We start from the raw sequence: 26,930 nt of genomic DNA, 5'->3' as shown, positions 1-26,930 counted from the left end.
CGAGCGACTCACTCACCCAGTGCTGCTGCTCTTTGTTTTTGTCGCCGCTTAGCCGCAAGCTCCTCTCTTGAGCTCCTACCATGACCAGCAGAGACAGGCTTGCTGCGACTAGGGTATGTCTCACAGTCCTCTCCAGGCCGTTCTTCACATAGCCCCTCTTTCCAGGCCCAGCGCTCCCCTCAGGCATTCGAATTGTCCAACGTCGGCCAACCACAGCCCTCCAATGGCCATGCTTCGGGGGAATCAGCATTTCTCGACGAGGTGCGTGCATGCAGAACTGCTGCGGAATCGACTCTGAACTCCACAACCCCCCTACCGCAGGTCGTTTCTATCCAGGAGGGAATAGACCACTTTAACGACAACGTACGACAAATTGCGACATCACGCTTGCATTCCTTGAATGCTCTGGATGATGAAGGCCAGAACGACATGAGCAAGGTCGAGGAATTGACCAATGAAACCCGGACACTCAGCCTGCAGCTCCGGGATAGAATAATGTCTCTGAAAGCTGCGCCAGCTACCCGGGATCAACAAATGCGGAACAATCGAGTGCGTTGCTTCTCCGCGTTTCCCTACAGATAATACCAACCGCCCTCTAGATCGGCCTTCTTCAAAACAAGTTCTTAGAGGCGATCCAGAACTATCAGCGCGTCGAACAAGAAGGTCGTGTAAAGGTCCGACAGAGAGCGGAGAGACAAATCAGAATTGGTGCGACTGGACTTCGGGTGTACTCGTACTTTGTGCTCACTCCCTGATAGTTGACCCCGATGCATCTCCCCAAGAAGTAGATGCGATTGTTGAGGGTGGAAATTCACAAGTCTTTGCACAAGCGGTGAGTGTATCACCCCACTCATACATATCTAACTGCTTTGACAAATGGCCACCATCTCATAGCTAACAAGCTCAACACGTTATGCTGAGTCTCGGAATGCTTATCGAGAAGTTCAACAACGGCAGCAGGACCTTCAGCGAATGGAGCAAACCCTCGCTGAACTAGCTCAACTCTTTATTGATGTAAGCTTTTCTTCATGCTTGCCTTTGCGTTTCTCATATTCTATATTCAGATGGGAACACTCGTGGAACAACAAGATGCCGTCATCAAACAAGTTCAAGACGTTGCTGCATCTGTACATGGTGACACCGAGAAAGGGTGAGTAAATCCGTGATAACACTGCGTATGACTCGCTGACACCGTGCAGGTTGCAAGCCACGGAAGTGGCCGTGAGGCATGGTAAGGGTCATTGAATCCCTAGCAAATCTGTAATACTAATTTGTCAACCGCAGCCAGAGCCGCGCGCAGGAAACGATGGATATGTTTCATTATTATTCTCATCTGTCTGATAATTTTGGCAATCGCACTTGGTGTTGCGATTCCGGTTAGCATTAAATAATTAAGTTGTATCTTTCTTCCTCGTGTTGTTTCCCCTGTTTGTATACCTTATTTTACACTGTTAATGTACTGCTTCTTATTTGTCGGTGCTGCGCTTGAATGTTTAACGGAGCGGCTTCTTATTTGGGCTGGCTTGTGACACTTGGATCCGCCTCTCACCGCTTCTTCCGTCACCCTTCTTTCCTCTCCCTCCTCCCCATGCCCAAGCCTGCAAGTCAAAAGGGTTCTTCCATCGGCTTAATAGACGCCAAAGGCGCCGTCGATCGCGCAACAGCTCAGACCTATACAGACAATGTCTTCCTTTTCGTCCCCAATCTCATAGGTTCATTTTCCCCCCAGTCTTCCGAAGTATTCTTCTAATATCCATTGAATAGGTTATGCGCGTGTCATATTAGCCGGATTATCCCTTCATTTCATGAGCTATCACCCGAAATATTGCACTCTTTTATATGGCCTGTCGTGTCTGTTGGATGCAGTGGATGGCCAGGCTGCACGAGCGCTCGGGCAAACGTCCAAGTTTGGTGCGGTCTTGGATATGGTTACCGACAGGTGAGGATTCTTCGTCGCATCCACGTCATTGCAAAAGATCTAACGAACCAGTAGATGCACAACGTCGTGTTTGCTTTGTTACCTATCATCGGCTTATCCTGCATATGCTATCCTCTTCCAATTTCTGATCGCTCTCGACTTCAGTAGCCACTACATGCATATGTACAGGTACGTGTTGGCTTTCTTCTACCCCCGTGTGGCTCAGAGTGACCGTACGTCAGTTCTTTGGTGACCGGGTCCCGGAGTCACAAGCTGGTCAAAAGTGATGTCAGTCGGATATTGTCTTATTATTATAACGACTCGGTAAGCATTGTATTCAAGCTGGGTTGCTACACCATTGACAGTTCAACTCGTAGCGCGTTCTCTTTTTTATGTGTGCTGGCAATGAGTTATTTTTTGTGTCTTTGTACTTGATGAAGTGGATCTCCATTCCTATGGGTATCCCTGGACCTTTCGGGATTGGACTTTTGACCTGGCCCCAGCTGATGGCCTACTGTAGCTCCCCAGTATTCTTCGTGAAGAATGCCATCAATGTCGTTCAGCTGTGGAAGGCGTCCAAAATTCTTGTTGGGGTTGATATTGCTGAAAGGGCAGCTGCACGCGACGGCAGCCTGAAGGAGCAGTGAACTGGAAGTCGTGGAGGTGTAGGCTGTTTTCTAGTTAGATAGTTTTCTGACCTTTTTAATGTTCGTATAATATTCTCCTAGAAATGCCACGTGACACAATTTTTGGACCTACTCTTCTTGTCAGCAGAGCCAGTTTCCTTCGCATGCCGTCCTCAGCCATCCTGCGCGGGTCGCGGTCTCTTATCAGGTCGACAGTCTCCGTTTCTTCTTCCCGTGTCTGTCCCCCACGTTCTCTAGTCGGGCCCAGGAAGCGCTTGCTTTCATCGGTAGCATCTGACTCTTCTTCGCCTGAGTCTCCAGTTCCACCCGAAAATGCGGGACCTGCGGCGGACCCACCGGAAGCTGCAGAAACAGCTACGGAAGAGGAAAAGCCACGGGTACGAAGAACAAGGATAGTGCCGCCTCCTTCAAAGGATACCGAGCCAGTCGAGCTGCCGCAAGGACTGGACATACTTTGGAGTCCAGCTGATGAGCCCTATGACCTCGATTCAACACAGACCACATTGCCACCCCCAGAAGTTTTTGAGGAGGCTCTGCATCATCTGCATATCACGCTACACCCACAAACGCAGCACCGCGCCGTATACCCATCGACTTCCGGTCCTCCCGTTGAACCTACCTTCGGCCTTTACTGTCCCATCGAAGGTGGCGATTATATTATTGATGCTACGGTGCGCGAACTTGCTCGGAGGACAAATGCAGAAGTATTGGTGATAGATGCAGTCCAACTAGCTGCCGAAGAATGGGGTCAATTTGGGAAGGGTATTTGTTATGCCTTTCAACTGTTGTTCAGCGCAGCCACTCATTTTCTTTTGCAGCTGCGAGCTCTTTGCAATTACCCAAGAGCCCGTTGCACTTCTCCATGTCCTCTGGCTCCTCTTCTAGTGGCCGGAGAGAAGATATGGATGAAGACGATGATTATGGTTCGCCGGCGGCGTATTCACCGCCTCAGCAGATGACGCTCACATTATTAGCTTCACCTATGCAAGGGCGTTCCCTCATGACCCCGCCTCCTTCGAGACGGACGGCCTCACCCCCGAGCAAGATCAAGGCCTTCTTCGACGCCTTAGTTAATACACCATCCAAACAAGAAGAAACCTCTTCATCTTCTGTCTCTTCAGAACGACCCCGTTTCATCTACGTCCGTGATTTTCCCACCCTTGCTGCCTCTGCGGATATTTGGTATCCTCCACTTCTTTCTGCTGTACGTTCACGGCGGAGGGGACCCATTTCCAGACCCACGTCTGCCATATCACGGCCTATGACAATCATTTTTGGAATGACACCACCCTTATTGCCTGGTGCCTCTCCCAGCCCACCACCAGAACGTGGTTTCATGGGCCTCGTCATGAATCGTCATGCTGCACGGCCTTTATCGAATACTAAGACCGGAAAAGTTGATTGGGGCGAGGATGAAGCCTCTGAGAAGGCCCGGGAAAAGCGTCTTCGAGACAAGTTGAGAAAATGGGGGAAAAATGATCCCTTATTATATTCCGAGTTCCCGACCCTTACTTCGGCTGGTGAAGCAGAAGAGGGTGGTTCGTCAAAGCCGGACTTCATCTTCATTGGCGGTGGCCCCCCTTCAACGTCTGGTATTCCATCTTTATTCGGTCCACCAACACCATCGGCAAGCAGGAGCACGCCCAACGATCATAGATCTACCTTTTACCGTTCGTCTATACTCGTTCCGGCTGTTCGGTCTCCCATGCATGAAAAAGCTGCACGCGTTGCTCGCAGGCGAGAAATTAACGAATTGACTATGCGAATGGGCGTCGGTGCTATCGGCGGGCAAGTGGAAGAGAGTAGTTTCCCGTCATCTGAGGGTGAAATTCCAGACGAGGCCCAGCTTGCGGAGAGTCCATCCGAAGTAACGCGGAGGAACCATCAACAAATGTGGGAGCAGTGGGGAAATAAAATCGAGTTGTGGCAGGATGTTCGGCGTATAGCTGATCGTGCTGTGGGGAATATTATGTCAAACAATATCGCTGATATGCGTTCGGGAAAAGCCTCCTTAGAACCAACGGTCATTCCATGGTCTGTTGTTGGAAACGCATGGGCGTCTCATAAGGTGAACCTCGATGTTCGGAAGCAATGGCTGAAGGATGTTTCGCCTCTAATTCGCATACAAGAAAACGACGAGGAGGACGAAACTGAAAGTCCTCCAACTAAAGTCGATGAAGTGGTTGAACGTCTGAAAAATGACGGAGAGTTGGATGACCACGAAGAGCGGTTGTTACCATGCTTCGTAAATTCAGGTATGTTACCCTCATGAGTGCATGTTACGACGCGGTTGACCTTTTCTATTCCCTCAGCGACCATGCCTACGTCGTTTGAGCAAGTTCATCTCCCTCAACACACCATAGACTCTGTTCGGACTATTGTGTCGCTTCCATTATTACATCCACAAGCATTCAAACAAGGGATCTTAAAGGAACATGTTATGACAGGCTGTCTGTTGTTTGGTCCTCCTGGAACGGGAAAAACACTTGTCGTTCGGGCTCTTGCCAAAGAGGCTGGATGTCGGATGCTAGCGGTGTCTCCCTCTGATGTTATGGACATGGTATGCGCCTTCATGCTATTTCTCACCTGTTCACGCGGCTCACACCATTTCTAGTATGTAGGTGAAGGGGAAAAGCTTGTTCGTGCTGTATTTTCCCTTGCACGTAAACTTTCGCCATGCGTCATCTTTCTGGATGAGATCGACGCTCTCTTTGGTGCACGCATGTCCACGCGAGAGAGTGGCGGTGCGTTCGCTCATCGTGGAGTCATTACCGAGTTCATGCAAGAAATGGATGGCCTCAAGTCATCAAGAGATGACAACATCATTGTCATCGGCGCTACAAACAGACCTTTTGATCTTGATGATGCTATTCTTAGACGATTGCCTCGTCGATTGTTGGTGGACCTGCCTGGGGAGAGGGAACGAGAAGGTTAATCTTTTATTTGATTGCTAAGTCCCTTCGGCAAACTCATGAACAATAACACATACAGAAATTCTCAAGATCCTTCTTCGGGATGAAACCTTAGCTAGCGATGTTGATATCAATCGACTGGCCAAACAGACCATGAGTTTCTCTGGGTCGGACCTGAAGCGTGAGTTTTACTCGTCTTGATAAGCCTCATCGAGAATTCTTATCCACTGCCTCAGATTTATGTGTCTCGGCTGCCTTGGACGCTGTCAAAGAGCATGTGCACCTACCTTGGGCAACCGGTTCGAGTGCGAACTCACAGACTGAACCTACGGCGGCCGCTCCCTCTTCTTCAGTCGCACAGTCCTCATCGGAAAATCAAGAAGCTGCACAGGCTGTGACACAGTCGACTAGTGGTGAATCAGCTGCAACCGAGGGGAGTGCCGCTGAGGCAACTGGGGTCGCTGAACCATCCAGGGCTCTCCATCTTCGCAATTTTACCAAAGCACTGAAAGAAATTACGCCATCGTCATCTGAGTCGCTTGGCAGTCTCACGGAGTTGAGGAAATGGAACGAAGAGTTCGGTGAAGGTAGACAAAATCGTAAACGTCATCAAGTATGGGGACGTGGTCGATTTGGTTTCGTGGAATACCCGAAGAACGATAGAGTGGATGAGGGCAAGGTCTTACCTACAACGTCGTTTAACGGTAAGTCAAAGATTTTGGAGATATTAGACATGCAACGCCGATAATTTGGGCAACCATCGATGACCATTTGCCCCTGTATGAGAACTACAATCATTATTTAGCTAATGTGCTTTAAAATATCGTTGTATCGTATGTGACGTGCTCCATGCACTCATTCAATGCCTAGTACTTCTGCGAGGTCGACTCGTAGAAGCAGGAACATCATCGTCATCAGCTTGTTCCACAGCGCGTCTCTTTCCTTTGGCCTTGCCGGTCTTCTGGCTCTGCGTTTGCGTTTGGGGCTGAGATTGAGAAGCCATATCTACGTCTTCATCTTGAAACTCCTCATCATCGTCTTCCCCGTCGCTTGCCCCACCCAAGCGAACCCGTTGTTCATGTTCACCCTTCCTGACCGCTCTTTCACCAATAGGGATGAATTCATCACTACCGAATTCCCTTGGCCATTCATTCTCACAAAACTTACAGCTCAGAGCACCACTTGTACGAGCCTCACTGTAGCGTTTAAAGCAATAAGGATGCATTCTGCATCCGCAGCCCTCATGGAAACAACCTATACCTGTTGTAAGTATCTACGTGAAATGGGTCAATGAAGTTAATGTGAATACGTAAACGAAATGTATGCACCTCTTCGCAGAGTGAACATTTGAGAACTTGCTCAGGATAGTTGGACTGAAGGTAGGGTGCAAGCTCGATCAACGAGCGACTTGAGAGTGAGTATCTTCCATCGCTAATTTTTCGTGAATATCATTTAATTGACGTGATGGTCATATACTGACTTGCTCTTAATTAACCAACCGCGCGCGACAAAAGTCGCCAACACAACTTCGGCTTGGGATTTGGTAATGTTGCTTTTAGGCTTGATCATGCTCACTTCTCTCAGTGCGACGAGAGAAGATACCGAGTATTTGTGTCGAGGCGCGAGCATTATTTGCTCGACCTAGTCATGCGAATCAGAAAGCGTCGAATTTAAGAAAAAAAAGATGTACAGTAGCTTTGAAGTACGCGATTTCCGCTGGGGTATATTCGGTTGCCAATTGAGCGATGGCATCGCCCTTCAGATTGACCTGGATAAACGCGGAGAATAAGCTTAAATTATCGACAGACGACTTTCTAGGACGCGAACGATAGAATAAATGTTCTTGCCAGTCCTTTGGTCGCGTATTGGACGAAAGGCAAGCTCCAACTGATCAAGAGACGCGTTTATTGAGCTGACGAATGATCTCCATGCATCATCAGAATGTGAGAGTGGGATGTTATTATCGCCGATAGCTGAGGTGAGGATGAGACGAGGAGGAACATGGGAAGGACGAGTTCAGACCATCGACTGCCTTGATGCATTTCTGCCATATGTTGCGTGCCAACTTCTCGGGGACGGCGCCCCTGGAGAGCATAGACTGAAGGAAAAGCTTGTGGACATCTCTGGGATGGACCATGAAAGAGACGGAGAGGTGTATTATATAAGCTAATGATATCAGAGCTTGGGCACGCGCAGTGTTTTGCTAACCATCGCAGCTGCCCACAGTCCAAAAACTACGCTGACCCAGTGCATTTCTCCCCTTCCACTCTCTCCACCCCAAAGCGTCACCGTCCCAAACGGAATCCCTTCCTTTCCCTCAATCCACCCCTGCCGAGTCCAGTATGACAAAATAGTAACAAGGAAAAGCGATGACGGAATAGGAAGTCCCTCAAAATACTTCGACTTTCCCGCCTTGTCCTTGGGCACGAGAGCAACCGTGGCATTGAAACGTGCCAAACGCGCGAGACCACAACAGATAAACCCCGTCAACACCACAGTGTCGAGGTATGTTCTGAGGCCGACAACAAACGCGAGGAGGGCTGGCGCCACCCCAAATGAGATCTACAGGAATGTTCAATTATATTTCCAACAGAGCGTGTGAAAAGACGACGACACCCACGAGATCAGCCAAGCTGTCGAGTTCTTGCCCTAGCATACTACTTGATTTTCTCCAGCGAGCGACTTTGCCATCCAGAAAGTCAAACATGAGACCTGCGAGAGGGAATGAGAGGGCGGCCCATAGATCGTCAATGTCGTTTGTGAGGAGGTAGCGAGCCGACGAGAAGATAGATAGAGAGCCACAAACACCGTTCATTATTGTGACGAGATCTGCGAGTCGAAAATTTCTAGAGGGGATGAAGGGCTTTGTTGGATTATGCTGAACGCCGACAGACGAGGGCCGCGATAGAATACACATACCTGACGAGAGAGAAATGGCCATTAGTTTCCTGATACTGCTTGAGAGCTTGGTCACCCGACATGGTAGCAAGATGAATTGGGTCAGAAAGAAGCTAGTCGACAACAGATGACTGGACCAGTATTTAAGCCATCACGTGCACAGCCTCTGGAGATCTACTCCATTGCATCATCCTCTTTCTTGCTCTTTCCCAGTTCCATGCTCCTCGCTGCATACTGGTTCGGGTGCGTCACGCTCTCTCCCCCACCAATCCCCTCTCCCTTTGCGACGCCGCAGCTCGCGTGCGTAATTTCAAAGACTCGTGTGCATGCCACATGGTAGTGCCCAGCTTTTACTGTACTCATGATTTCCGGGAGGTCTGATGACTTCAGGCCCTCCTGGGAATACATTGACAATAGCGCTGTCTGCAGGTTCTCGGGTGAAAATGTCCGATACGGACATCCAACGTCCGACGGGCTCGATGTCAGTATCTGCAGGCAGCTTGGCGTTTCGTTAGCCTATGAAGAAAAGCGGTAACTAGTACTTACTTTTTTGCGGGATAGTTGGCTCGCTTGCCTTCCAAACCATAAGAATGCCGGATATTGTACTTGTATTCTTTGTTGAATTTATCGTCGGTCATCCTATCGAATGATTTGCGCCAAAAGGCAACAGCTTCCTCGATTGACAGGCCAAGAACCTAGATACAAGCAGTTCGTCCAATTCAATGACCCGATAGACAGTTGCATACCTTCAAGAATAATCCATATTGTAATCGGCCAAAATGCTTGAGATGGTGGTCTCTCCTTAGATTTTCATGCATACCGCGCATACACATGGGAAAATGCTTCTTTGCCAGACCATCGACCATTTCCGCTCTAATATCGCTTGAACTGCTTGAACCCGCGGCATTCATCCACTCCGAAGCGATTCCGGCGACGAATCCTTGTGACAGGTTGTCAAGCACAGGAATCAGGCGGCTATCTTCATCTAGACGGGGTATCAAGCGCGATGTCGCCTATGATATATGAGTCTCTATTGCTCCTGCACAAGAAAACGCGTAGAGCACCTCCAAAGCTTTTTCTAGTTGAACTTCAAATTCTTGGAAAATGATACTTGACTGCTCCCTGCCTGGGACATAAGCCCATCCACTTTTAAGAAATACCCTTCTTGCTTCCACCAGATCAGGCACTCTTGTCCACCTCACCTATAGGGAAATTAGGAACACGAGATACGTGAAATCATGGAGGAACGACTTCACTTTAGAAAACTTTTCTTTTTTGAAAGCATCCGCCCGATTTTCCTGCTTCGGACTTTGGTACATAGAATACAGCTCCTGATGATACTGAGCCTTCTCTTCTTGTGTAACCTCGTTTTCAATGTTCAATACGCATGAACCAAGTCAACGGATACGAAACTCACAGCAATCCAGTTGAAATTACGACTATTCAGAAACTCTTTGCGAAGTTCCATCTCCGTCTGCTCGAAACGTACGCGAAACAACACCGATTCTGCTTTGACAAACCTTCGACGAAGGTCCTCTCTACCACATGAGTTAGCCCTTGTTTAAGCACCGCACATATACGACATAGACGCTTACGATCGACAAAAGGCGAGCCTTAACACATAATGTCCCAAGTGATCCTTTCTTCGCTCCTCTTCTACATCGGTGAACGTACTTGTATGCAATGGTACATACTTCATGTACTGTGTATACGTGATAGCCTTCAATTCCTCCCAAGTCCTGTTCCGTGCAAGTGAAGACTCGATTTCTGCCAGGACACGGAGCCTATCTATTGCCGTAGTCTCGAATTCGTCGACAGTGACGTCGAAAAGTGGCGGATGGTCATAACTACGAAAGCATCTATCAGTTTCGAGTGCAACCTTCCGAGTAATATTCTTACTCACAAATTGAGGGCATTCGCATATCTGAGGAGGCCGTTGTTCTCAACGAGTGCATTGGTCTCTCTCGTTTCATGCGCAACTTGTCGTTCACCGCTCCGATACATGACTGGTAAGATCTATAGTGTTTGACTGGCCCATTAGTGCACGCCTTGTCACGATCACGTTGGATGTTATTGATGTCTGTCACATCTACTCAATTGCTTTTTTGCTCATGAGCCCTCGACAATTTCAATACATAATTTCAGTATCTATTAGTAGTAGCCTCATATATACCCTTACATTAGAAAATAACGGCGCCGCTCGCTAATGTAAATATTCTACTTTAACTAAATATTTCCCTCTCATAAACCCAAATCAAAAAAGATACGTCATTATAGATACACTGGATACTTGGAGAAAGACTCAAGCAGGAGGAGGTTGGTCGGAATCACTAGCCTCTCTAGATCGTGACCCGGACGAACGGGTTCGCCGGCGTAGGGAAGCACGGGGCCGGTGCACTTGATAGTTGAGAGGAGGGTCTTCAGGGTCTGCCCACACAAGGCCAGGTTTATGAACTCTTTGACCAGGGATAACAGCCCTTGCCTCGGTCCACTCGCGGGCAGCCATCAGTGGATCCTGTTCAGGTGGTATATTGATGGGAACCTGACTCAAAACTGAGGCCGTAGGAGATCCTATCACGGTAGACTGAAAAAGTTAACCTTTCAATTATTAGCTAACTTGGAAAGAAAAACAATTACTTACTGCTGCCCCGTCTTGAGCCTCAACAGATGCAAGAGACATGGTGTGGACTTTTCTCGTCTTGAGATAATGATAGGGTTTAGCTAATCGAGGATCCATCGCGGAGTGGTGTGCCTCTGATGCAGACAATTTATGAGTTCGTGGCGTTGTAGTTGACCGCCTTGCATGTTCCCGCTCTCTTCCGGAATCCTTGTGAGATGTCCGTGTTACAGTGGACCGATTCGAAGTTCGGGCCACGCGAGAGGATGCAGGAGGTAGCCATATATCATAAGATTTTGGAGTGGGAGGCTGTGGACCAGAAGATAAATTTTGGAAGTGAGTTTCCTGAAGTGAAGGTTCGACGATGTCTCTTTTTGACGATAAAGATTTCATCGTAGGGGGCTGTATAGCTTGTTGTAGAGCCAATGCATCGTCTCGCGGCACCTGAGGCTGATTGAGCTGGTGCGGATGGAATTGCGACGGTTGATCGGGAGGTCGCTGTAATGTTTCGACCGTAGGTACGGAAGGGCGGACATGGTCTGATGATACACGGACATGAGGTTGACTTTGGGAAGCATGGTAAGGGTAGGTGTTATTTGCATAGCGTGAATATGATGCGGAATTGTCAAGAGCAACCTGAGAATCTGACCGGCTACGACTATGTATCGTGGCCATAGGTTGAGCAGCATCACGCACATCCCCACGTTGACCATCTCTTTGAGAGGTTGTCCTTCCAGTACGAGAATCTTGCGTTTGGTAGGGTATCACATTTTGGGGTATGTAATTTTTTTGATTGGTATCGCTCGGTCTCATTGTGGTATCGTTCATTGCATGATTTGGGGTTTGGTAGTGAACTCGTGAATACTTGTCTTCTGCTTCGGGTATATGATCTTGTCTCTCTCGTAACGATTGTCTAACCGAAGGAGCTCCTGTTGCATGCGGTGGTGCCTCGCCTACACTTTGGGTTCCAGGTTGTGACTGGCTCTCTACGACCACAGGCTTTGACCGGGGACTTCGATTGTGCTGGGAAGCATTCGGGGAAGTTTGTGCATAAGTATAGTCCCTCGTTCGCGGATCCGGGCTTTGGCTGACTTTTGAGGAAGCCGAAGGGCTTGAATCACCTCCAGCATGTCTGGGAGAGTGTTCACCACGGTTTGAAGATGTTCGCGAGCGCGCTTCATTTTCGACATTATTCAAAAGATTACCAGATGCTGCGTTCGGCGAGCCATCGAGCTGTTGCTGCTCCAGTTTGGAGGCCAAGTTCCGACGAGCATCGTGAAGATATGACTGCCCAGGAACGTCGTTGGCTTTTGTGGGCGATGCTAACTCGGCTGCCCTCGCATCCTTTACGTGCACAGTGTTCCTTTGACTTCGTGAAGGTCTTCCTTCTTCTGCTTTGCTATATCCGGTGTAATGAGGTAAGGTAGGAGTTGGGTCGCTTAGGGTTGGGGGAGTCCGCTGAAGGGCATTTGGGGAATAGCCGTGGGTTGAATGTTTGCCCCGGCCTCGATCATCTGCTGGTATATGTTGAGGCGGCGGCGATGTGTCTGCGTCGAAGGGATGTCCTTGCGCTGGCAGTAAAGACTGATCCTCGCGTACAGGTTCTACTCGACGTGTGGATTTCGTTTGACTAGTTTTGTAAGCAGCCAAACGCGGATCCTCTGTCGAGGGCCCTTTTTGAACTGGAATCTTTGATAGATTATCCTCTGGTTGAAGGTTGGGCGAACTCTGCTGACGCTGCCGAGATTGGACAGGATGCACAGACAAGCCCCTGTTATCGTCTTTTTGAGCTACCGGCTCACTATACGACTGTTGCAATCCTGATGGCTGTTGAGCTGTCCCATATCCTCCTGCTTTGCTGACTGTTGTCGAACGAGCCGTTGGTCTGCCCTCGTAGACTTGAGTCACGGGCTCAGGATACAATACTCCTGTCGGTCGGATAGTTTCCGCCATAGGACCAGCCTTAGACGGCGTCTGCTTGTTGTTAACTTCTGCCACATTAGCTTGGGAGGCTGTCTTTGAGGAAACTTCTCTAAGCGGGTAAGAAGCTTGTTGTGGAGGACCATCAGCTCTCATCCGATGACGTGTTTCGGTTGAATTGGAAGAAATAGGCATAAGCCGAGTCTCTGAATTTGTTCGCGATCTTGGGTGTTCATTTGCCGTTTGTTGAGAAGTGTTCTCGTGTCGGAACTCGTGTAATTGACGAATACCGAGAGCGGTACCCGGCCGATCGATGTGCGGACGAGACACGGTCTGAGACTGAGAAGAGCTTATGGGTGGTACAACTGCCCTCACATGCGGTAGAGTGTCATCTGACGGTTGCGTACTACCTGAACGAGGGACTGCAGTTCCCGGTCTAACAATCGTGCCTCCTACCAGAGCCGTACTCGTCATACATTCGATCTGTGGAGCGGAAGAAGACATGGTTACATGGTGTCCTTGCTGCTTCTGATTCGGCAATTTCGAACTCATCGTGAGCTGGGACTCGAATGCCGGTTGTTGAATATTTCTATCAGGAGACTCTGTTCCGATTGCAGGAGCATCAATCGGCAAACGAAATGCTACTTTTTCATCTCCATCCTTGTTGTTTGGTTCTGCAAGAGATGATTTCGTTCTCTGTTTTGGTTCCTGAACTTGCTGAGAGTTGGAAGTGCTCAAGCCCTCCGACTGATATCTGAAAGACTTTCCAACCCGACGATCGACATCATTCTCACTTGCATAACGCTGATGCCGTGAGTGCCCAGCAAGCCGGCTGTCGTTGTGTACTGAAGTAGTGAGGTGATTTTCAGTATGGTGGCCTTGGCCATGCGCAAATTCTTTGTAGCTCGGAGTCACTGTTGCTGGTATAGCTTCCTGGGTGGTTCGCTGGTGCATATTGTTTCGATCAGCCAATTTGTCGCCAGAACACTGGGATTCTACAAGGGTGGTTGATACTTGCAGTGGCGATTCGTCCGTCGGCGGGACGGCGGACGGCTGCGTGGATGTGTTATTTGGCCGAGTCTCATTTTGCATCTTGTTATGAACCTGACCTGACGATTCACGAGATATGTACGTAGACTTGAAGCTATCTCCTGGTGGCGTAAGATCCGGAGGAGGCTGTTTCGCATTGTCAGCTGCATTTCGCTTGGGACCAACAAAATAGGCACCTCATTTTGACCAGGCACCGTATTCGATTGTCTCTTTGCAGCCGTAGGCCTAGAAGCAGGGACAGGAATTACCGGCTGAGGGGGAATTACTTGTGAGACCGAGTCCTTCTGGCGGAGATTACCATACTCTGGACTCTCTTTGCTTGAATGCTGAGAAGTTGATATTCAATCGGCATGCAGGTAAATTTTTCAATTAAATCACTAACCATGGTGTCGTCCTTCGTCCCAGGGTATTTAGCAGGGTGATGGAAATTAGGAACTGCAAAAAAACTAGTCGATGTAGTGGGAAGATGATTGGGAATAGGGGGCACTGGAGCAACGTGGACGACCATGGGCACTGACTGAGCCGCCTGAAAGGATTGGGCTATTATGTTGTCCTGCGTAGACGATTCGTGTTTTCCGGCACGAGCCTTCGGATACGTCGCAGCAGCAGTAGCATTTACTGAAGGAGTACCTTTTCCTCGCCCTGATGAACTGGCTTCCTGCAAAGAATTGGGCGAGCCCTGAGGAACTGACAGAATTGCAGTCTGAGGAAACGAAGTAGTTTCGGGGGGGAATATCTTGATGTCTTGTGGCGGACCTTCCAATGCTGCACTGGTGAAGAGACCGGGGCGGGACGAAATTGGACCTGGACATGGGAGCTGTGCCTGATTGCCGGACGTTGAGCGAGATGATTGTGCTACAGATCGATCCTGGGAACTGGAAATCGTGCGTCTATGTGCTATTTGGGGGGCAACGACTTCTGGAATTTGCTTGGAGCTTTCGGGGCCGGGAACACGGACTACACTATACGAGATCGGATGCGAAGTGGATTTTGTTGGTACAATTGATCCAGGGCGTTCTATCTGCGGAATATCATGGCGGCTGACGAGGAAGCCTGAAGGATTGTAATCGGGAGAAGTTAAGGAAGGAACTAATGGTGTAGTGGTTTGGTTTGACGGCGGGGCGGCAACTACAGGTGTTTCTAGGACAGAGAGGCCTCGCTCCGGTTGCTGGGGTTGGCTCTGTAGCTTCTGTTAAGATCAAACTCGAGTCAATTGAAAGAGATCCACACAGATGCAGAGTTAAGCTTACCTTAAGAATGTATTCGTCACTTCGGAGGGCAGATTTGGAAAATGGTTGCGGTTCACTTGATTCATCGACGCGGTCGGAACGACGAAGAGGGTCTGCCTTTGGCGCCAATCCACCATCCTCCGTTTCTGCGAGTACATTGACTTGAGTCGAAGTCCGCGGCTCCAATTTGCCTGAAGCGTGTACAGGCCACTGTTCCCTCTCAGAATCGCTCACACCTTCCCTAGCTCTCTTTTTTGAACGGATCGAGACCCTGTCGTTTCCGGTTTCACTGAGTTTAGGCTCAGGAATTTGACGAGCTAGGTCGCCACGACCTCTACGCTCCCTTTCTTCTCTTTCCCTCTCTCGCTGTTGTTCCCATAGTTGGCGATCTTTTTTCCTCCTTTCTTGCCTTTCGCGATCCGCTCGTAGTATGTCGATTTCTTTAAGTTTCGTTTCACGTTGTCGCAAATCTTGATCCTTGCGTGCCTGCAGCTGCTTCTGGGTGATACGTTCTCTTTCCAATCGTTCCAACTCTTGACGCTCAAGCTCGGCTTGTTCGCGATCCCGTTTTCCTTGTTGATCACGCTCTGCCGGCCTTTGCCTCTCTTGTCGTTCACGTCCTAATTTTTCCTTGTGCTCTTTTTCTGTCTGTTCGCGTGTAGCAAACCACTCTCGTTCAGCTTGGCGTTCTCTAGCCTTCCTTTCCCTACGCTCTCGTTCCCGTTCATCCTTTGCACGTCGCTCCTTGTCTCGTTCATCTTTTGCCTCCCGCTCTCTATCGCGTTTTTCGTTCATTTCTTTCTGCTCCAACTGGATTTGTCTCTCTCTATCTTCCTTCTCCTTTTGTAGTTCCCGCCGTTGATGTATCTCCTCCCGAAACCTTCTGTCGTCTTCCTTGCCTCGAGTCCAGTCATCCCTCCTGGTCCTCTCTTTCGCCTCTCCTTTTTCACTGGCACCCTTTCTAAATCTCGCTCGGTCTGGTTCCAGTCTCTCCTTTCCGCTTTCCCTCTCCTTGTCCTCAGCATCATCTCTCTCTCTGCGTAGCTTTAGCCGCTCCTTCCTGCGTGTCTCCCTTTCTCGCAGTTGATGCATATCCTTCACTTGCTGTTCCCCTTGTTGAGTCTCTTTCATCATAGCTGATGCATTATCCCGGTACTCCTTCTGATCTAATCGACGATGCTTATCAGCTTCGAACTCTCTTTCATTCCCAAGATAACGGCGGGTCTCACTATGTTCGCCATCCGCGGAGTCTGGTTTTTGCTGAGGCCGCGATGTCATGCTCTCAATCTCGTCCACTTGTTTTTGACGTTCCCTTTTCCTACGCTTTTCCTTGGGATCTACCTGAACTTCAGGAAGCCAGAGCTGGTTCTGTTGGTTGGCAGGCAGCGGAGACAACGGGTTTGTTTGACTGGGACGTTCGTTTTTAACACGAATAGCAATGTGTCCATCATTGGCAGATAGCTCAGGTGTCTCGTTACGCCCTGCCGAAGGTCTACTCTTCTCTCTTGCATTGTTTTTGGGGAAGTTCTTCTGCTCGTTGGCGAATATGTCCGGAGCGTAGGTGCGCGAGCGGGAAGGGTTTGGATTTGGAGGTAACTGACGATTAGTTGAAGAGCCAGGGAGAGTGGAATATCGGGTAGAGTAGCTCCCATGTACATCAGCGTTAGTATCTTCCGATGAGCGAGGGCCGGCGGTGTCTGTCGTATGGTGTTTAATTGGATGCTCAACACTGTTAGAAGGCTGCGTGCGCTGTTTATCTTGTTTAGAAGAAGGAATCCACTGTTTGTAAGCGGCATCTTTGGGTCTAGATTTCGATGTGGCCGGCTGGCTGTCATGAAAACGCTGGAAGAAACTCTTCATACGAAAGCTTGAGAATAGATAGTAAATAGAAAGGTGAGGCCAGCTCTTCTCTGTCCAGAAAGGAAGGGCGACTGACCATGAAATGCAAGCGTCATGAACGAACTAGAATACATGAGGCCAAGTGGTGTAGTGGTATTTCCATATTTGGCACACATAATGTTTCCCGCGTGCTGCAAGGTATTGCAGGGTATTGCACAGAATCTCCAAGGAAGCTCAGCTAAAATAATTTTGGTTTTTCCTTTCGGAAACGAAAACGACAGTGTATTGGCGGGAAGCAGCTAGTATACAGAAGATGTTTATAGTGTATGCCATCTAGTGATCCTGACGGACGAGGGAGTGATTGCCAAAGGCAGGCATCGTCGTCAATGACAGGAGGCAGCCAGGGGTCACACGCATCAAGCCAGTTCCAAAACAGAACCAACACGGCGCGCGTCGTCCTTTCAATATTACACAATTTTGACTCATTACACGACAGTTGGGCGGCGGAAAAGCGGCTGGAGAAGACTCCCTGTCGAGACAATTTAAGGATTGTGTGAGCGGTATGAAGGTGGGGAAACACTCAGCAAGACAAAATAAGTGCAAAATGGTCGTTGATTGGGTTTGCGTTGGGTCAAGTTGGATTGACGCTTATATACGGCTGGGCCGGAGATAGCCGGGAAGCGGGTGATGCCGAGCCGCAAGCGTGCTATTGGTCTGAGTAAGGCACTGGTATCAAGGCCACTCCGTAGACAGCCTGGTGGACATTCCATAGCTTCGACAACTCTTCCCTTCACTGCAACATTCCACTTTTTTTAATCAACCCCCACTCTTCCAACCACTTTCCTCCTTTCACGGCGTCCTATCACCATGGTCGGTGCCTCTTTCCCCCTTGTATACGCGTCCACTGATCGTCATATCCAGAACGACACCATGGAAGTTCTGGACGAGAAGGCCAACGGTGCTCTCATGCAGGACATAGAGGAGATTATACCGGTTACAAATCGTATGTACTTTCATTTCCATGCCTGCGGAAGTTTACATATTTTCTCTCCAGATGAAGCATTCGTCCTTAAGCATATGCCAGACTTGGGGCACGATGTCAAGGATTTCAAGGTCTTCACCTGGCACTTGGCAAACTGGAAGAAGTTGGACAAGAAACTGACTGGCCCAGAGTTTGATTGTGGCGGGCACAAATGGTGCGCCGCCCTCCATCTTAATATAGCCGTACGTCTAACCGTCCTCTAACTGTAGGCGCATCCTTCTTTTTCCCTTCGGTAACTCGAACGCCCCTCCTAACGATACAGTCTCTGTCTATCTTGATTACGCTGAGCCTAAAAAATCACCGGAGGGGTGGCATGCATGTGCCCAGTTTGCCCTCGTCATTTCAAACCCTAATGATCCCACCATCTACACCGTTAGCCGTGAGTGCATGTGCAATCATCCGCCCTCATACTATCTTATCCCATCGTGTAGATGCCCATCATCGTTTCATTGCTGAAGAATGCGACTGGGGTTTCACCCGATTCAGCGAACTCCGCAAACTATTTTCCATACAAGAGCCTCAAAGTCGACCGACGATAGAGGACGAAGCCGCAGATATCACTGTATTTGTTAGGGTGCTCGAAGATCCCACTGGTGTGCTATGGCACAATTTTGTAAAGTAAGCATACAAAGTGATTGACCATCCTCAAACTGACGCACCCCAGCTACGATTCAAAAAAGGAGACTGGTTATGTCGGTTTGAAAAATCAAGGTGCAACTTGCTATATGAATTCTCTTCTTCAGTCTTTGTTCTGTACTCGATATTTCCGAAAGGTAAGGTCGTTTTCATTATCCTATTCTTTTTTACAATATTCCACAAGGCTGTGTATCAAATACCGACCGAAGAGGATATCCCCACCGAGAGTGTTCCCCTTGCTCTTCAGCGGGTTTTCTATCACCTACAATCATCAGACCAACCCGTTGGTATGTTTCGGTACCTCACTCGCTGCGGGCAAGAACTAGACCATTGATGATAGGTACCACGGAACTAACAAAGTCATTTGGCTGGAAATCTCTCGATTCTTTTCTACAGCATGATGTGCAGGAGTTTAATCGAGTGCTCCAGGACAAACTAGAGGCCAAGATGAAGGTGCGTAATTTCAAGTTGTCACTCTTCCAGACACTCATAAGTAGATCAGGGTACCAAAGCAGAGGGCGCCATTGCCAAGCTTTTTGTTGGAAAGATGAAGAGTTACATTAAATGTGTCAACGTTGAATATGAATCATCTAGAATCGAAGAGTTCAATGGTAAAAGTATTACATCTCTGTCCAATAAGCTCGTTGACCATTTCTTTTAGATATTCAACTCAATGTCAAAGGCATGAAAGACTTACATGAATCCTTCAAGGATTATGTCGCGGTTGAGACACTTGATGGCGAAAACAAGTATCATGCCGAGGGTTACGGTCTTCAAGACGCCAAAAAGGGCATCATCTTCGAGTCATTTCCCCCAGTGCTTCATCTGCAACTCAAGCGCTTCGAGTACGACATTCAGCGAGACGCCATGGTCAAAATCAACGACCGCCATGAATTTCCCTTCGAGATAGACCTCTCCGAATTCCTCGATCCTGCTGCGGATCGCTCACAACCCTGGATCTACAAATTACACGGCGTCCTAGTCCATTCAGGAGATCTTCATGGTGGCCATTATTTTGCTCTAATTAAACCTGATGCAGAGTCAAGGTGGTTGAAGTTTGATGATGATCGCGTAACTCCGGTAACGGATAAGGAAGTCCTTGAAGAAAATTACGGTGGCGAAGCGATCAACGGGCTCCCGCCTGCACTTCAACGGAACCAAGTTCGTGCCATGAAACGATTCACCAACGCGTACATGTTGGTCTATATTCGCCAATCTGCCCTCATCGATGTCTTGCCGCCCTTTACTGAAGAAGACACTCCTCCTCATTTAAGTTCGTGGACTCGCCCTATTTTGAGTCTGATTATTAAACGTCACATACAGAGCGTCGTCTTGACGAAGAACGCCTACAGTTGGAAGCCAAGAAAAGAGAGAGAGAGGAACAGCATCTCTTCCTTACCGCCAAGGTTCAGCCAACCTTTTACCAAAATTTGCGGCTACTAACGTACCCCACAGGTTATTACTGATGAGACTTTTGCCCGTCATGAAGGTTTTGACCTGGCCACTTTTGATGAAAAAAACTGGCCAGCGTCTGATCTACCCACATTCCGTGTTCTGAAAACAGAGACGTATAGTACATTTAAGAACAGAGTGGCACAACATTTCAACTTCCCCGAGAACCAGATAAGGCTGTGGGTCTTGGTGAACAGACAAAACAAGACTGTCCGACCTGATACACATATTCCAGAAAATGAACCAGCATTGAGTAAGCTTCGCGCCTAGCACCAAAGATGATCCTTCTGCTAATAGGGTCTTTCAAAAGCTGTCGAGGTGATACGAAATAATATGGCTGCTCGTCAGAATGATCTTCGCCTTTATCTTGACGTCATTCCTGATCCCTCCAAGGTTAGACAGGCTTTTGTTAGCATATCTGACAATATACTGACCAATTTCCTACACAGCCCGAGCCCCCAGCACAATCAATCATGATCTTCTTGAAACACTTTGATACATCCAAGCAAACTTTGTATGGCCTGGGTAAGGTATACGTGCTCAGGAATGCCAAGGTCGGTGACCTTGTTCCTGTGATCAATGAACGAATGCGTTGGACTCCCGGAACACCGCTGAAGCTGTTTGAAGTTAGTCGCGCTCTTCGTCTCGTGAACGATTGACTCACGTTCTGTGTCTGTAGGAAATCAAGCCTGGAATGATTGAACAGATGAAGCCGAAATTTACTTTCGCTCAGAGTGAAATCCAGGATGGAGATGTCATATGCTTTCAAATCGATCTTCCGGAAAAAGAGTATGCATCTCGCTGCTTACATTGTTCAAGACACTCATCGTCCCTAGAATCCATGACTATGACGCTCAGGGCTTATATTCTAACCCCTTGCAATTTTATGATTTCCTCCAGAATCGGGTTATGATTATTTTCAAACCCAAGTACGACGAGCCGGACCATGACCATCCAGAATTTAGCCTCATCCTCAGCAAGAAACATAACTATGACATCGTGAGCATTTTTGAACGTTCGGAAAGTAAATGTACTGGATCTTTTGTTAGATGGCTACGAAAGCGGGTGAATACCTTCGACATGACCCCATCAAGCTACGGTTTACCACGACGCATGCTGGCAATGGTTCTCCCAAGTCTGTACTTAGACGATCATTGAACCAGAGCATATCCGAGATTATGGGACCCAATTATATCAACCCTTCTACAACGGTCATACTTTACGAGAAGTTGGAAGTCAGCATCGTCGAACTTGAAACGAAGCGAAGTCTTAAAGTCATCTGGACGGGCGTTCACAACAAGGAGGAAGCGACGCATCCTTTCCTCTTACCTAAGACCAGTCCCGTTCACGAATTGGCAGACCACTTATCGAAGCTTGTCACTCTGACACCGAACGGTAGCCACAAGATCAGGATCTTTGAAGTTTCCAAAGATGGCAAAATGCAGAAAGAGTTTACAGGGTCAGAGATGATTGGTAATATTCCTGACCCTGTTGAGTTATTCGCCGAGGTTTGATTATCCACTATCTTGCCTCGTATCCTCGTTGTTGACACCAGGTTGCAGGAAGTTCCAAAGGAGGAGGTAGAGGCAGATGAATCCGATAAAGTTATTGGCGTCTTCCACTTCTCGAAGGACCTGACGCGCACGCATGGTGTGCCGTTCAAGTTTGTGGTGAAACGGGCATGTCATATTCAGAATCTTCGGAGAACATTTCTGCTAATGTCTAAAATTCTAGGGCGAGAAATTTATTGACACAAAAAAGCGACTACAAGAGAGGATAGGTGTCACAGATAAAGAGTTTGCCAAGTATCGGTTCGCCCTGATACAAGCATCGACATTCAAGCAACCTTCCTACATTGAAGATGGTGCGTATTCAATGGACCTGTTCGGAACACAATGCTTGAACTTAGGTACAGATGACACGATATACGAACACCAATTTGCACCCGAAGATGTACTGGGCTTGGATCATTTTGATAAGTCTGGACGAGCAAGAACAGGCGGCGAGAAGGCGATTGTGATTCGAGGATAGTCAACCCTTTGTCTTCCTAACGTCAATATTCATCATTCAGTCTACATCTTTCTTCTATTTTTCAACTTTGCCTCACTGTATTTTCTCTTCATGTGTTTGTTCAGCACAATAATGTCGTATTCCAGGATATTAAGCGTGGAGTACAATGTAAACCAGTGGAATGAGCCAACTCGTAAATCTATCTGCGTTTCTGGTTCTTGCCTTTCTTCCCCTTGAAAATCGCGATCAGAGAAGGACAAAAACGGGATTAAACAACCACCAACAGCTTTAGAAGATTTTGATGCAGATGGCTCCCCGTCTTGAGAGACTACTTGATTGGAATTGGGGTTGGAATCTATTTTGAGAGCAGAAGGAATCGGCGTGCCATTTGAGACTTGGGTTAGGGAAGATGTTACCAGAGAGGGGGCGGGTGCAGTCTCAAATTTTGCCTTCACACCGTACTTCTGCTCTACATGCATGTGAGTATGGACGTTGCCGTAAATGGATATGTATACACACCAGTTTCGAGTTTAGCTTCAGCAGTACGTTCAAATACAGCGCGCATTTTCTCATTCGCCAGCATTTCATTTGCAGTGGGGAAGATGACTTGACCCCAGCCTTCAACGAAAGAGTTCGCCTCAGCCACTACTTCCATGATCTCAGCTTCAAGCTCCTTTTCAGCTGCCAATAAGCTGTTCCATAGGTCATCGCCTATTGAACCTTTCTGGAGGAGATTTTGGAGAGCAGGTTTATCTTCGCGGATTTTTAGTACGCGCTGGACATCGGCCATTGCACGGCGTACGAGTGCGGATTTGAGAAGGGAGTCGGATGCAGGAGGATCCGTTTTCTGAAGGAGAGTGACGTATGTATTTCGTTCGGGGTGCGCAGAAAAGTAAGGTTCGAATAATTGTTCTGTAGGATTTTGGGTAAAACTAAGGGAGGAGATGCTGGTAAGTAGCACATACGGGTTGTATGTCGACGATAGAAGTAACTGAAGACAAAAAGACCGCCAAAGACGATGATGATGTATGCGACGGGCACCAGAACGGACGCCATGAGAGGAATAGCAGTGGTAAACGTGTTCAAACTTGGGATGTGCTGGCGAGGCCTTTAGCACTTGCCATAATGGGTTGATCCGCTTAGTCATCTTTGATGATTTCGGACGCGACCGCACGGAACTAACATATCCCGGGACGGAGCACCACTTCGATAGTTTTTCCCTTCTGACTCACATATGTTGGCCCGAAATATCTTCTCCAAGGCAGCCCTTCGCGAGGCCTCATTCAAGAGGTTCGCATCGACAAAGGTAACTTTCTCTTTGTCCACCATGTCAAGCTTCGGAAGCTGACGTCTTACGGTTTAGTCGATTCGCGATACCTTGAAAGAAGTTATTCCTGCCAAGCAGGAGCAACTTAAAAGACTCGTAGGCATTCACTAGACTTGTGAACGCGACTTCAGTACTGAGTCGGTCGTTTAGAAAGCCGAACACTCCCAAACTGTCGTCGGAGACATCAAGGTTAGCAGCATCGAAATGGGCATTGTAACAAACACAGACGTACTATTTGAAATAGGTCGAGAACATCATTGGTGGTATGCGTGGCTTGAAGTCAATGCTGTGGGACGCATCCGTTCTCGATCCCAACGAAGTATGTGACCGGCTTTACTTCTGAGATCAGCCCGTGCTAACTGGGTTTGCCTCAGGGCATCCGCTTCCATGGCCTCTCTATTCCTGACTGCCAGAAAGTTTTGCCTGCCGCCCCTGGGGGAAAAGAAATGACGGCTGAGAGTATGCTCTGGCTCCTTCTGACAGGTCAGGTACCCACACCCGAGCAGACCCGTGAGTTATCAGCGGAGTTCGCCACAAAGGGAGAACTCCCCAAGTTCTTAGAGGATCTGGTTGATTCGTACGTTGCCTTTTCTTATTCTGCGCCGTTTCCGCCTCAATGAAGAAGAACTAATGATTGTGCGGAATTCATAGGTTCCCGGCGTCATTGCACCCCATGACACAGCTGAGTATGGGTGTTGCTGCTTTAAACCACGACAGCCAGTTCCAAGCGGCGTACGAAAGGGGAATCAAAAAATCAGAATACTGGACGTATACCCTCGAGGATTGTTTGACGCTTATTGCGCGCCTCCCAGCTTTGGCTGCACGCATCTACCGGAACGTTTATAAACCCGGTGTCCAACTTCCGGCCTTGGACAAGAACTTAGACCTTGTTGGTCAGTGTCATGTTTTAGTCAAGTTGACACGGAACTAATTACTCTTCAAATGGTAGGAAATTACGTGAAGCTCTTGGGATACGGTGATAATCACAGTTTGACTGAGTACCTCCGTCTGTACATTGCCCTTCATGGCGACCACGAAGGTGGTAATGCTTCTGCGCACACCGCACGTAAGAGCGTTATCGTATCTTTTACTAGAGAGGTTGATTGACAAGTTACTCAAGATCTCGTCGGATCCACCCTTTCCGACCCGTATCTGTCGTATTCCGCTGCTTTGCTCGCCCTTGCTGGCCCTCTTCACGGGTATGTTTTCGTCTTATCTTCCTTCTGTAAACTCAGGCGTTTCATTAAGTCTCGCCAACCAAGAGGTCCTCCGATGGCAACTCGCCATGCAAAAGGAACTCGGCAATAACATCACACACGATAACATCAAAGAGTATCTCTGGAAGACACTCAAAAGTGGTCAGGTCGTCCCAGGATATGGCCATGGTGTTCTTAGGAACCCCGATCCCAGATTTATTGCCCTTCAAGAATTCTGTCAGGGTCGTCCTGAGTTGAAAGACTCCCCCATCATCCAGTTGGTGAACAAGACTTTCGAAGTCGCTCCCGGCGTGTTAAAAGAGCATGGCAAGGTTTGTCCTGGCAATTTGGAGCTTGAAGTTGTAGCTGACCGTTGGTTGGTGCAGACCAAGAATCCCTATCCAAACGTTGACGCCACATCGGGATGCGTCCTTTACCACTACGGCCTCACTGAGTTCAAGGTTTGTTTCGTCTTCGTTTTGACTATTCAAATGTATTGGTGTTCAACTTGTTTCAGTATTACACTGTCATCTTTGGTGTGTCGCGTGCCCTTGGTGCACTCACTCAACTTGTATGGGCCAGGGCTCTGGGCTTACCTTTGGAGAGACCGAAATGTACGTGTAACCTTCGAGCTGCAATACGCACACTCACCCTACTTTCAGCTGTGTCTTTGGATGTACTTGGAAAATTGGTCAAGGCTTAAATTACATAGTTTTTACAAGACCCATAAACGGCGGAAAGGACTTTATATCACTTTTCATTGTTACAGTGGAATATATACACTCGCTATGCCCGACTGATGAGTCGTAATACGAAAAGGCGAAACAAGGGCAAACAGCCTAAAAGAAATTGGGAGAAGCAAATCGGTATATCAATGTAGTCGGAAAAGGTTAAGAGAGCCGTAAGAACCATCCATGATATACAACCAAACCAATAAAATGGGTATCTTTCAAATAATACAAAACTTAGAACCTTCGAGGCTGACCAAGACCTGGGGCAGGTTGCATCTGGCCCGGTGGCGGAGATCGGGCATGGGGAAAGGATTGACCAGGCGGAGGAGGGCCCCTGGAATTTGGGCCAGGAGGAGGAACAAATCCTTGAGGGGGTCCTGCGTAGCCGGCGGGGGGAACACCCGGACGTGGTGGGCCATTGGGAGGGAAACCGGCGGGTGGGGGAGCTCCCTGAGAGCGTTGCGGAGGAATTTGTGGTGGGGTAGGACCTGAAGGGGATCGCGAAGATGAGGTCGATGACGTACCAGGATCCCGGAGGGATACAGGAACAGGCTGAGAAGCCCCACCGCCGTTCTTCTCTGCTGCTTTCATAATCTCGTCACTGTTGGGATGGTGGCTGAGTTGGAGTGGCTGAACGTAGAGATGCAAATAAAAACATACTCGAGGAGGTTCAAAGCAGCACAGAGGACTACCCATTCGACACAATCTTCATTCCCTTCGCCTAGAGTCTGCCACACAGCCTTTTCTTCGGGGGTCTTGCCCGTGATGCTGATCCTGGTACCTCCACCATTGGGACCTGGAGGGTTTTTCTGGATCTTACCAAACTCGATGCGTTTGGGGGGTATGTTGTGGCCTGCGTAGGCAAAATAAAACATGCTCCAGAAGGCGGCGTTTGGGTTAGGCTTCGAGATTTGAAAGAGGGGAAGATCCGGAGAGTCCGGGGACGGGAGAGAGAGCTTGTAAATAGGGGAAATAACACCCGTGTTGGCGATGGACCATTTGAGGTTGCGCGAGGCCTCGCAGCGGACTATGCGAGAGGAGGAGGAGGCATGGCCTGGGTCCGAGAGGGAGCCTTTATTGTTGTCGCGGCGGGGCGGGAACAGCTTTGCGACGCAGAGATCGCCCTGGGGAGAGGGTGTCAGCAGGTAGTTTTCCGAGTTCTGGAAACGGGGTGAGCAAGTAAAGAGGGAGAGTGAGAGAAAGAGTGACATGCATAGTTGGTGTGAAGATAGGAATAGAGGATGTTGGTGGGCTGACCGTGGGGGGTGACGATGAGGGTGGGGAGGTGGTTGGGGATCGGGGGGTGACTGGGGGACGTGTACACTGCGTAGATGGCTGGGGCGGGTCAGCAGGGGGCGGGGAGAGGGAGACAGGACTGACCAGCCATGTTGTTGCGAGGAGAGCCAGAATGCGCGTCACGTCACGCGTCACATCGCTCTGCTTTCCTTGCAATCGATTTCCGTTGTCCGCCCACCGCCAGACACGCCGCCAGCACCGCCCTCTTTG

General features: G+C 48.7%; 11 protein-coding genes across 11 annotated transcripts; 6 read left to right on the top strand and 5 right to left on the bottom strand.

Annotated features, from left to right (window-relative positions):
* The first annotated feature begins 7 nt into the window (after positions 1-7).
* Positions 8-1,477, top strand: AGABI2DRAFT_190552 (hypothetical protein). The gene is made up of 9 exons (XM_006458133.1): positions 8-113; positions 166-261; positions 322-549; positions 600-708; positions 759-832; positions 895-1,014; positions 1,065-1,150; positions 1,200-1,231; positions 1,285-1,477. Exons 1-9 carry the CDS (start codon positions 81-83, stop codon positions 1,389-1,391), a joined length of 885 nt encoding a protein of 294 aa, XP_006458196.1. The 5' UTR covers positions 8-80; the 3' UTR covers positions 1,392-1,477.
* Positions 1,478-1,540: 63 nt separating this feature from the next.
* AGABI2DRAFT_190550 (phosphatidylinositol synthase) lies at positions 1,541-2,679 on the top strand. The gene is made up of 5 exons (XM_006458132.1): positions 1,541-1,712; positions 1,765-1,939; positions 1,994-2,107; positions 2,161-2,242; positions 2,296-2,679. The coding sequence occupies exons 1-5, from the start codon at positions 1,589-1,591 to the stop codon at positions 2,563-2,565; spliced, it is 765 nt and encodes a 254-aa protein (XP_006458195.1). The 5' UTR covers positions 1,541-1,588; the 3' UTR covers positions 2,566-2,679.
* A 29-nt stretch (positions 2,680-2,708) lies between these two features.
* AGABI2DRAFT_199581 (hypothetical protein) lies at positions 2,709-6,750 on the top strand (the record flags this gene model as incomplete). The annotated part of the gene is made up of 6 exons (XM_006458131.1): positions 2,709-3,327; positions 3,384-4,820; positions 4,878-5,125; positions 5,180-5,495; positions 5,557-5,658; positions 5,714-6,750. 6 exons carry the CDS (start codon positions 2,709-2,711, stop codon positions 6,223-6,225), a joined length of 3,234 nt encoding a protein of 1,077 aa, XP_006458194.1. The 3' UTR covers positions 6,226-6,750.
* Positions 6,751-7,598: 848 nt separating this feature from the next.
* AGABI2DRAFT_190548 (phosphatidylserine synthase) lies at positions 7,599-8,476 on the bottom strand. Its single transcript, XM_006458130.1, has 3 exons — positions 8,397-8,476; positions 8,098-8,323; positions 7,599-8,039 (listed from the first exon to the last, which is right to left on the bottom strand). The coding sequence occupies exons 1-3, from the start codon at positions 8,456-8,458 to the stop codon at positions 7,653-7,655; spliced, it is 675 nt and encodes a 224-aa protein (XP_006458193.1). The 5' UTR covers positions 8,459-8,476; the 3' UTR covers positions 7,599-7,652.
* AGABI2DRAFT_216528 (hypothetical protein) lies at positions 8,446-10,384 on the bottom strand. The gene is made up of 8 exons (XM_006458129.1): positions 10,279-10,384; positions 9,971-10,222; positions 9,793-9,913; positions 9,632-9,739; positions 9,440-9,577; positions 9,122-9,388; positions 8,922-9,070; positions 8,446-8,874 (listed from the first exon to the last, which is right to left on the bottom strand). Exons 1-8 carry the CDS (start codon positions 10,377-10,379, stop codon positions 8,550-8,552), a joined length of 1,461 nt encoding a protein of 486 aa, XP_006458192.1. The 5' UTR covers positions 10,380-10,384; the 3' UTR covers positions 8,446-8,549.
* A 119-nt stretch (positions 10,385-10,503) lies between these two features.
* AGABI2DRAFT_190546 (hypothetical protein) lies at positions 10,504-11,203 on the bottom strand. Its single transcript, XM_006458128.1, has 2 exons — positions 11,017-11,203; positions 10,504-10,959 (listed from the first exon to the last, which is right to left on the bottom strand). Exons 1-2 carry the CDS (start codon positions 11,110-11,112, stop codon positions 10,678-10,680), a joined length of 378 nt encoding a protein of 125 aa, XP_006458191.1. The 5' UTR covers positions 11,113-11,203; the 3' UTR covers positions 10,504-10,677.
* Positions 11,204-12,663: 1,460 nt separating this feature from the next.
* AGABI2DRAFT_190545 (hypothetical protein) lies at positions 12,664-13,157 on the bottom strand (the record flags this gene model as incomplete). The annotated part of the gene is made up of 1 exon (XM_006458127.1): positions 12,664-13,157. A coding segment is annotated over exon 1 (444 nt), but the record flags the coding sequence as incomplete, so codon positions are not given.
* Positions 13,158-17,278: 4,121 nt separating this feature from the next.
* On the top strand, positions 17,279-17,641 carry AGABI2DRAFT_190544 (hypothetical protein). The gene has a single exon (XM_006458126.1). It carries the CDS (start codon positions 17,357-17,359, stop codon positions 17,585-17,587), a length of 231 nt encoding a protein of 76 aa, XP_006458189.1. The 5' UTR covers positions 17,279-17,356; the 3' UTR covers positions 17,588-17,641.
* Positions 17,642-17,870: 229 nt separating this feature from the next.
* On the top strand, positions 17,871-22,391 carry AGABI2DRAFT_199569 (hypothetical protein). Its single transcript, XM_006458125.1, has 20 exons — positions 17,871-17,900; positions 17,952-18,033; positions 18,085-18,226; positions 18,282-18,451; positions 18,504-18,690; positions 18,737-18,845; positions 18,893-18,995; positions 19,049-19,161; positions 19,211-19,319; positions 19,370-19,981; positions 20,032-20,114; positions 20,164-20,413; positions 20,471-20,553; positions 20,610-20,786; positions 20,840-20,949; positions 20,997-21,159; positions 21,210-21,668; positions 21,723-21,839; positions 21,895-22,024; positions 22,070-22,391. Exons 1-20 carry the CDS (start codon positions 17,898-17,900, stop codon positions 22,189-22,191), a joined length of 3,324 nt encoding a protein of 1,107 aa, XP_006458188.1. The 5' UTR covers positions 17,871-17,897; the 3' UTR covers positions 22,192-22,391.
* Positions 22,164-23,251, bottom strand: AGABI2DRAFT_190541 (hypothetical protein). The gene is made up of 4 exons (XM_006458124.1): positions 23,136-23,251; positions 22,690-23,082; positions 22,455-22,639; positions 22,164-22,402 (listed from the first exon to the last, which is right to left on the bottom strand). The coding sequence occupies exons 1-4, from the start codon at positions 23,224-23,226 to the stop codon at positions 22,370-22,372; spliced, it is 702 nt and encodes a 233-aa protein (XP_006458187.1). The 5' UTR covers positions 23,227-23,251; the 3' UTR covers positions 22,164-22,369.
* Positions 23,239-26,822, top strand: AGABI2DRAFT_190539 (hypothetical protein). Its single transcript, XM_006458123.1, has 15 exons — positions 23,239-23,476; positions 23,534-23,593; positions 23,648-23,686; positions 23,742-23,816; positions 23,872-24,074; positions 24,149-24,390; positions 24,447-24,563; positions 24,618-24,696; positions 24,746-25,025; positions 25,080-25,154; positions 25,211-25,307; positions 25,356-26,025; positions 26,085-26,584; positions 26,638-26,759; positions 26,805-26,822. Exons 1-12 carry the CDS (start codon positions 23,405-23,407, stop codon positions 25,394-25,396), a joined length of 1,380 nt encoding a protein of 459 aa, XP_006458186.1. The 5' UTR covers positions 23,239-23,404; the 3' UTR covers positions 25,397-26,025; positions 26,085-26,584; positions 26,638-26,759; positions 26,805-26,822.
* Positions 26,823-26,930: the final 108 nt, after the last annotated feature.

Source organism: Agaricus bisporus (genome assembly GCF_000300575.1).
Source record: "Agaricus bisporus var. bisporus H97 unplaced genomic scaffold AGABI2scaffold_2, whole genome shotgun sequence".
NCBI classification, from domain to species: Eukaryota; Fungi; Basidiomycota; class Agaricomycetes; order Agaricales; family Agaricaceae; genus Agaricus; species Agaricus bisporus.
Note: the sequence above shows the minus strand (reverse complement) of the source record. Positions and strands in the feature narration are given on the sequence as shown.

Bases quoted from the DNA above. Each gene is read 5' to 3' on its own strand.
- AGABI2DRAFT_190552 (XM_006458133.1), top strand. From the start codon at position 81: ATGACCAGCAGAGACAGGCTTGCTGCGACTAGG. The intron at 114-165 runs GTATGTCTCACA...CCCTCTTTCCAG, and splicing joins ACAGGCTTGCTGCGACTAGG to GCCCAGCGCTCCCCTCAGGC. The intron at 833-894 runs GTGAGTGTATCA...ACCATCTCATAG, and splicing joins CACAAGTCTTTGCACAAGCG to CTAACAAGCTCAACACGTTA.
- AGABI2DRAFT_190550 (XM_006458132.1), top strand. From the start codon at position 1,589: ATGCCCAAGCCTGCAAGTCAAAAGGGTTCTTCCATCGGCTTAATAGAC. The intron at 1,940-1,993 runs GTGAGGATTCTT...ACGAACCAGTAG, and splicing joins TTGGATATGGTTACCGACAG to ATGCACAACGTCGTGTTTGC. The intron at 2,108-2,160 runs GTACGTGTTGGC...ACCGTACGTCAG, and splicing joins CACTACATGCATATGTACAG to TTCTTTGGTGACCGGGTCCC.
- AGABI2DRAFT_190548 (XM_006458130.1), bottom strand. From the start codon at position 8,458: ATGTCGGGTGACCAAGCTCTCAAGCAGTATCAGGAAACTAATGGCCAT. The intron at 8,324-8,396 runs GTATGTGTATTC...CATCCCCTCTAG, and splicing joins GGCCATTTCTCTCTCGTCAG to AAATTTTCGACTCGCAGATC. The intron at 8,040-8,097 runs GTGGGTGTCGTC...ACATTCCTGTAG, and splicing joins TCGACAGCTTGGCTGATCTC to ATCTCATTTGGGGTGGCGCC.
- AGABI2DRAFT_216528 (XM_006458129.1), bottom strand. From the start codon at position 10,379: ATGTATCGGAGCGGTGAACGACAAGTTGCGCATGAAACGAGAGAGACC. The intron at 9,740-9,792 runs GTGAGTTTCGTA...ATTGAAAACGAG, and splicing joins GTAATTTCAACTGGATTGCT to GTTACACAAGAAGAGAAGGC. The intron at 9,578-9,631 runs GTGAAGTCGTTC...ATTTCCCTATAG, and splicing joins AAAAAGAAAAGTTTTCTAAA to GTGAGGTGGACAAGAGTGCC.
- AGABI2DRAFT_190546 (XM_006458128.1), bottom strand. From the start codon at position 11,112: ATGGATCCTCGATTAGCTAAACCCTATCATTATCTCAAGACGAGAAAA. The intron at 10,960-11,016 runs GTAAGTAATTGT...TAACTTTTTCAG, and splicing joins AGGCTCAAGACGGGGCAGCA to TCTACCGTGATAGGATCTCC.
- AGABI2DRAFT_190544 (XM_006458126.1), top strand. From the start codon at position 17,357: ATGCCATCTAGTGATCCTGACGGACGAGGGAGTGATTGCCAAAGGCAG.
- AGABI2DRAFT_199569 (XM_006458125.1), top strand. The intron at 18,034-18,084 runs GTATGTACTTTC...TTTTCTCTCCAG, and splicing joins GATTATACCGGTTACAAATC to ATGAAGCATTCGTCCTTAAG. The intron at 22,025-22,069 runs GTGCGTATTCAA...GCTTGAACTTAG, and splicing joins ACCTTCCTACATTGAAGATG to GTACAGATGACACGATATAC.
- AGABI2DRAFT_190541 (XM_006458124.1), bottom strand. From the start codon at position 23,226: ATGGCGTCCGTTCTGGTGCCCGTCGCATACATCATCATCGTCTTTGGC. The intron at 23,083-23,135 runs GTATGTGCTACT...AAAATCCTACAG, and splicing joins CTATCGTCGACATACAACCC to AACAATTATTCGAACCTTAC. The intron at 22,640-22,689 runs GTGTGTATACAT...ACATGCATGTAG, and splicing joins TGAAGCTAAACTCGAAACTG to AGCAGAAGTACGGTGTGAAG.
- AGABI2DRAFT_190539 (XM_006458123.1), top strand. From the start codon at position 23,405: ATGTTGGCCCGAAATATCTTCTCCAAGGCAGCCCTTCGCGAGGCCTCA. The intron at 24,564-24,617 runs GTAAGAGCGTTA...AAGTTACTCAAG, and splicing joins TGCTTCTGCGCACACCGCAC to ATCTCGTCGGATCCACCCTT. The intron at 25,026-25,079 runs GTTTGTCCTGGC...TGGTTGGTGCAG, and splicing joins TGTTAAAAGAGCATGGCAAG to ACCAAGAATCCCTATCCAAA.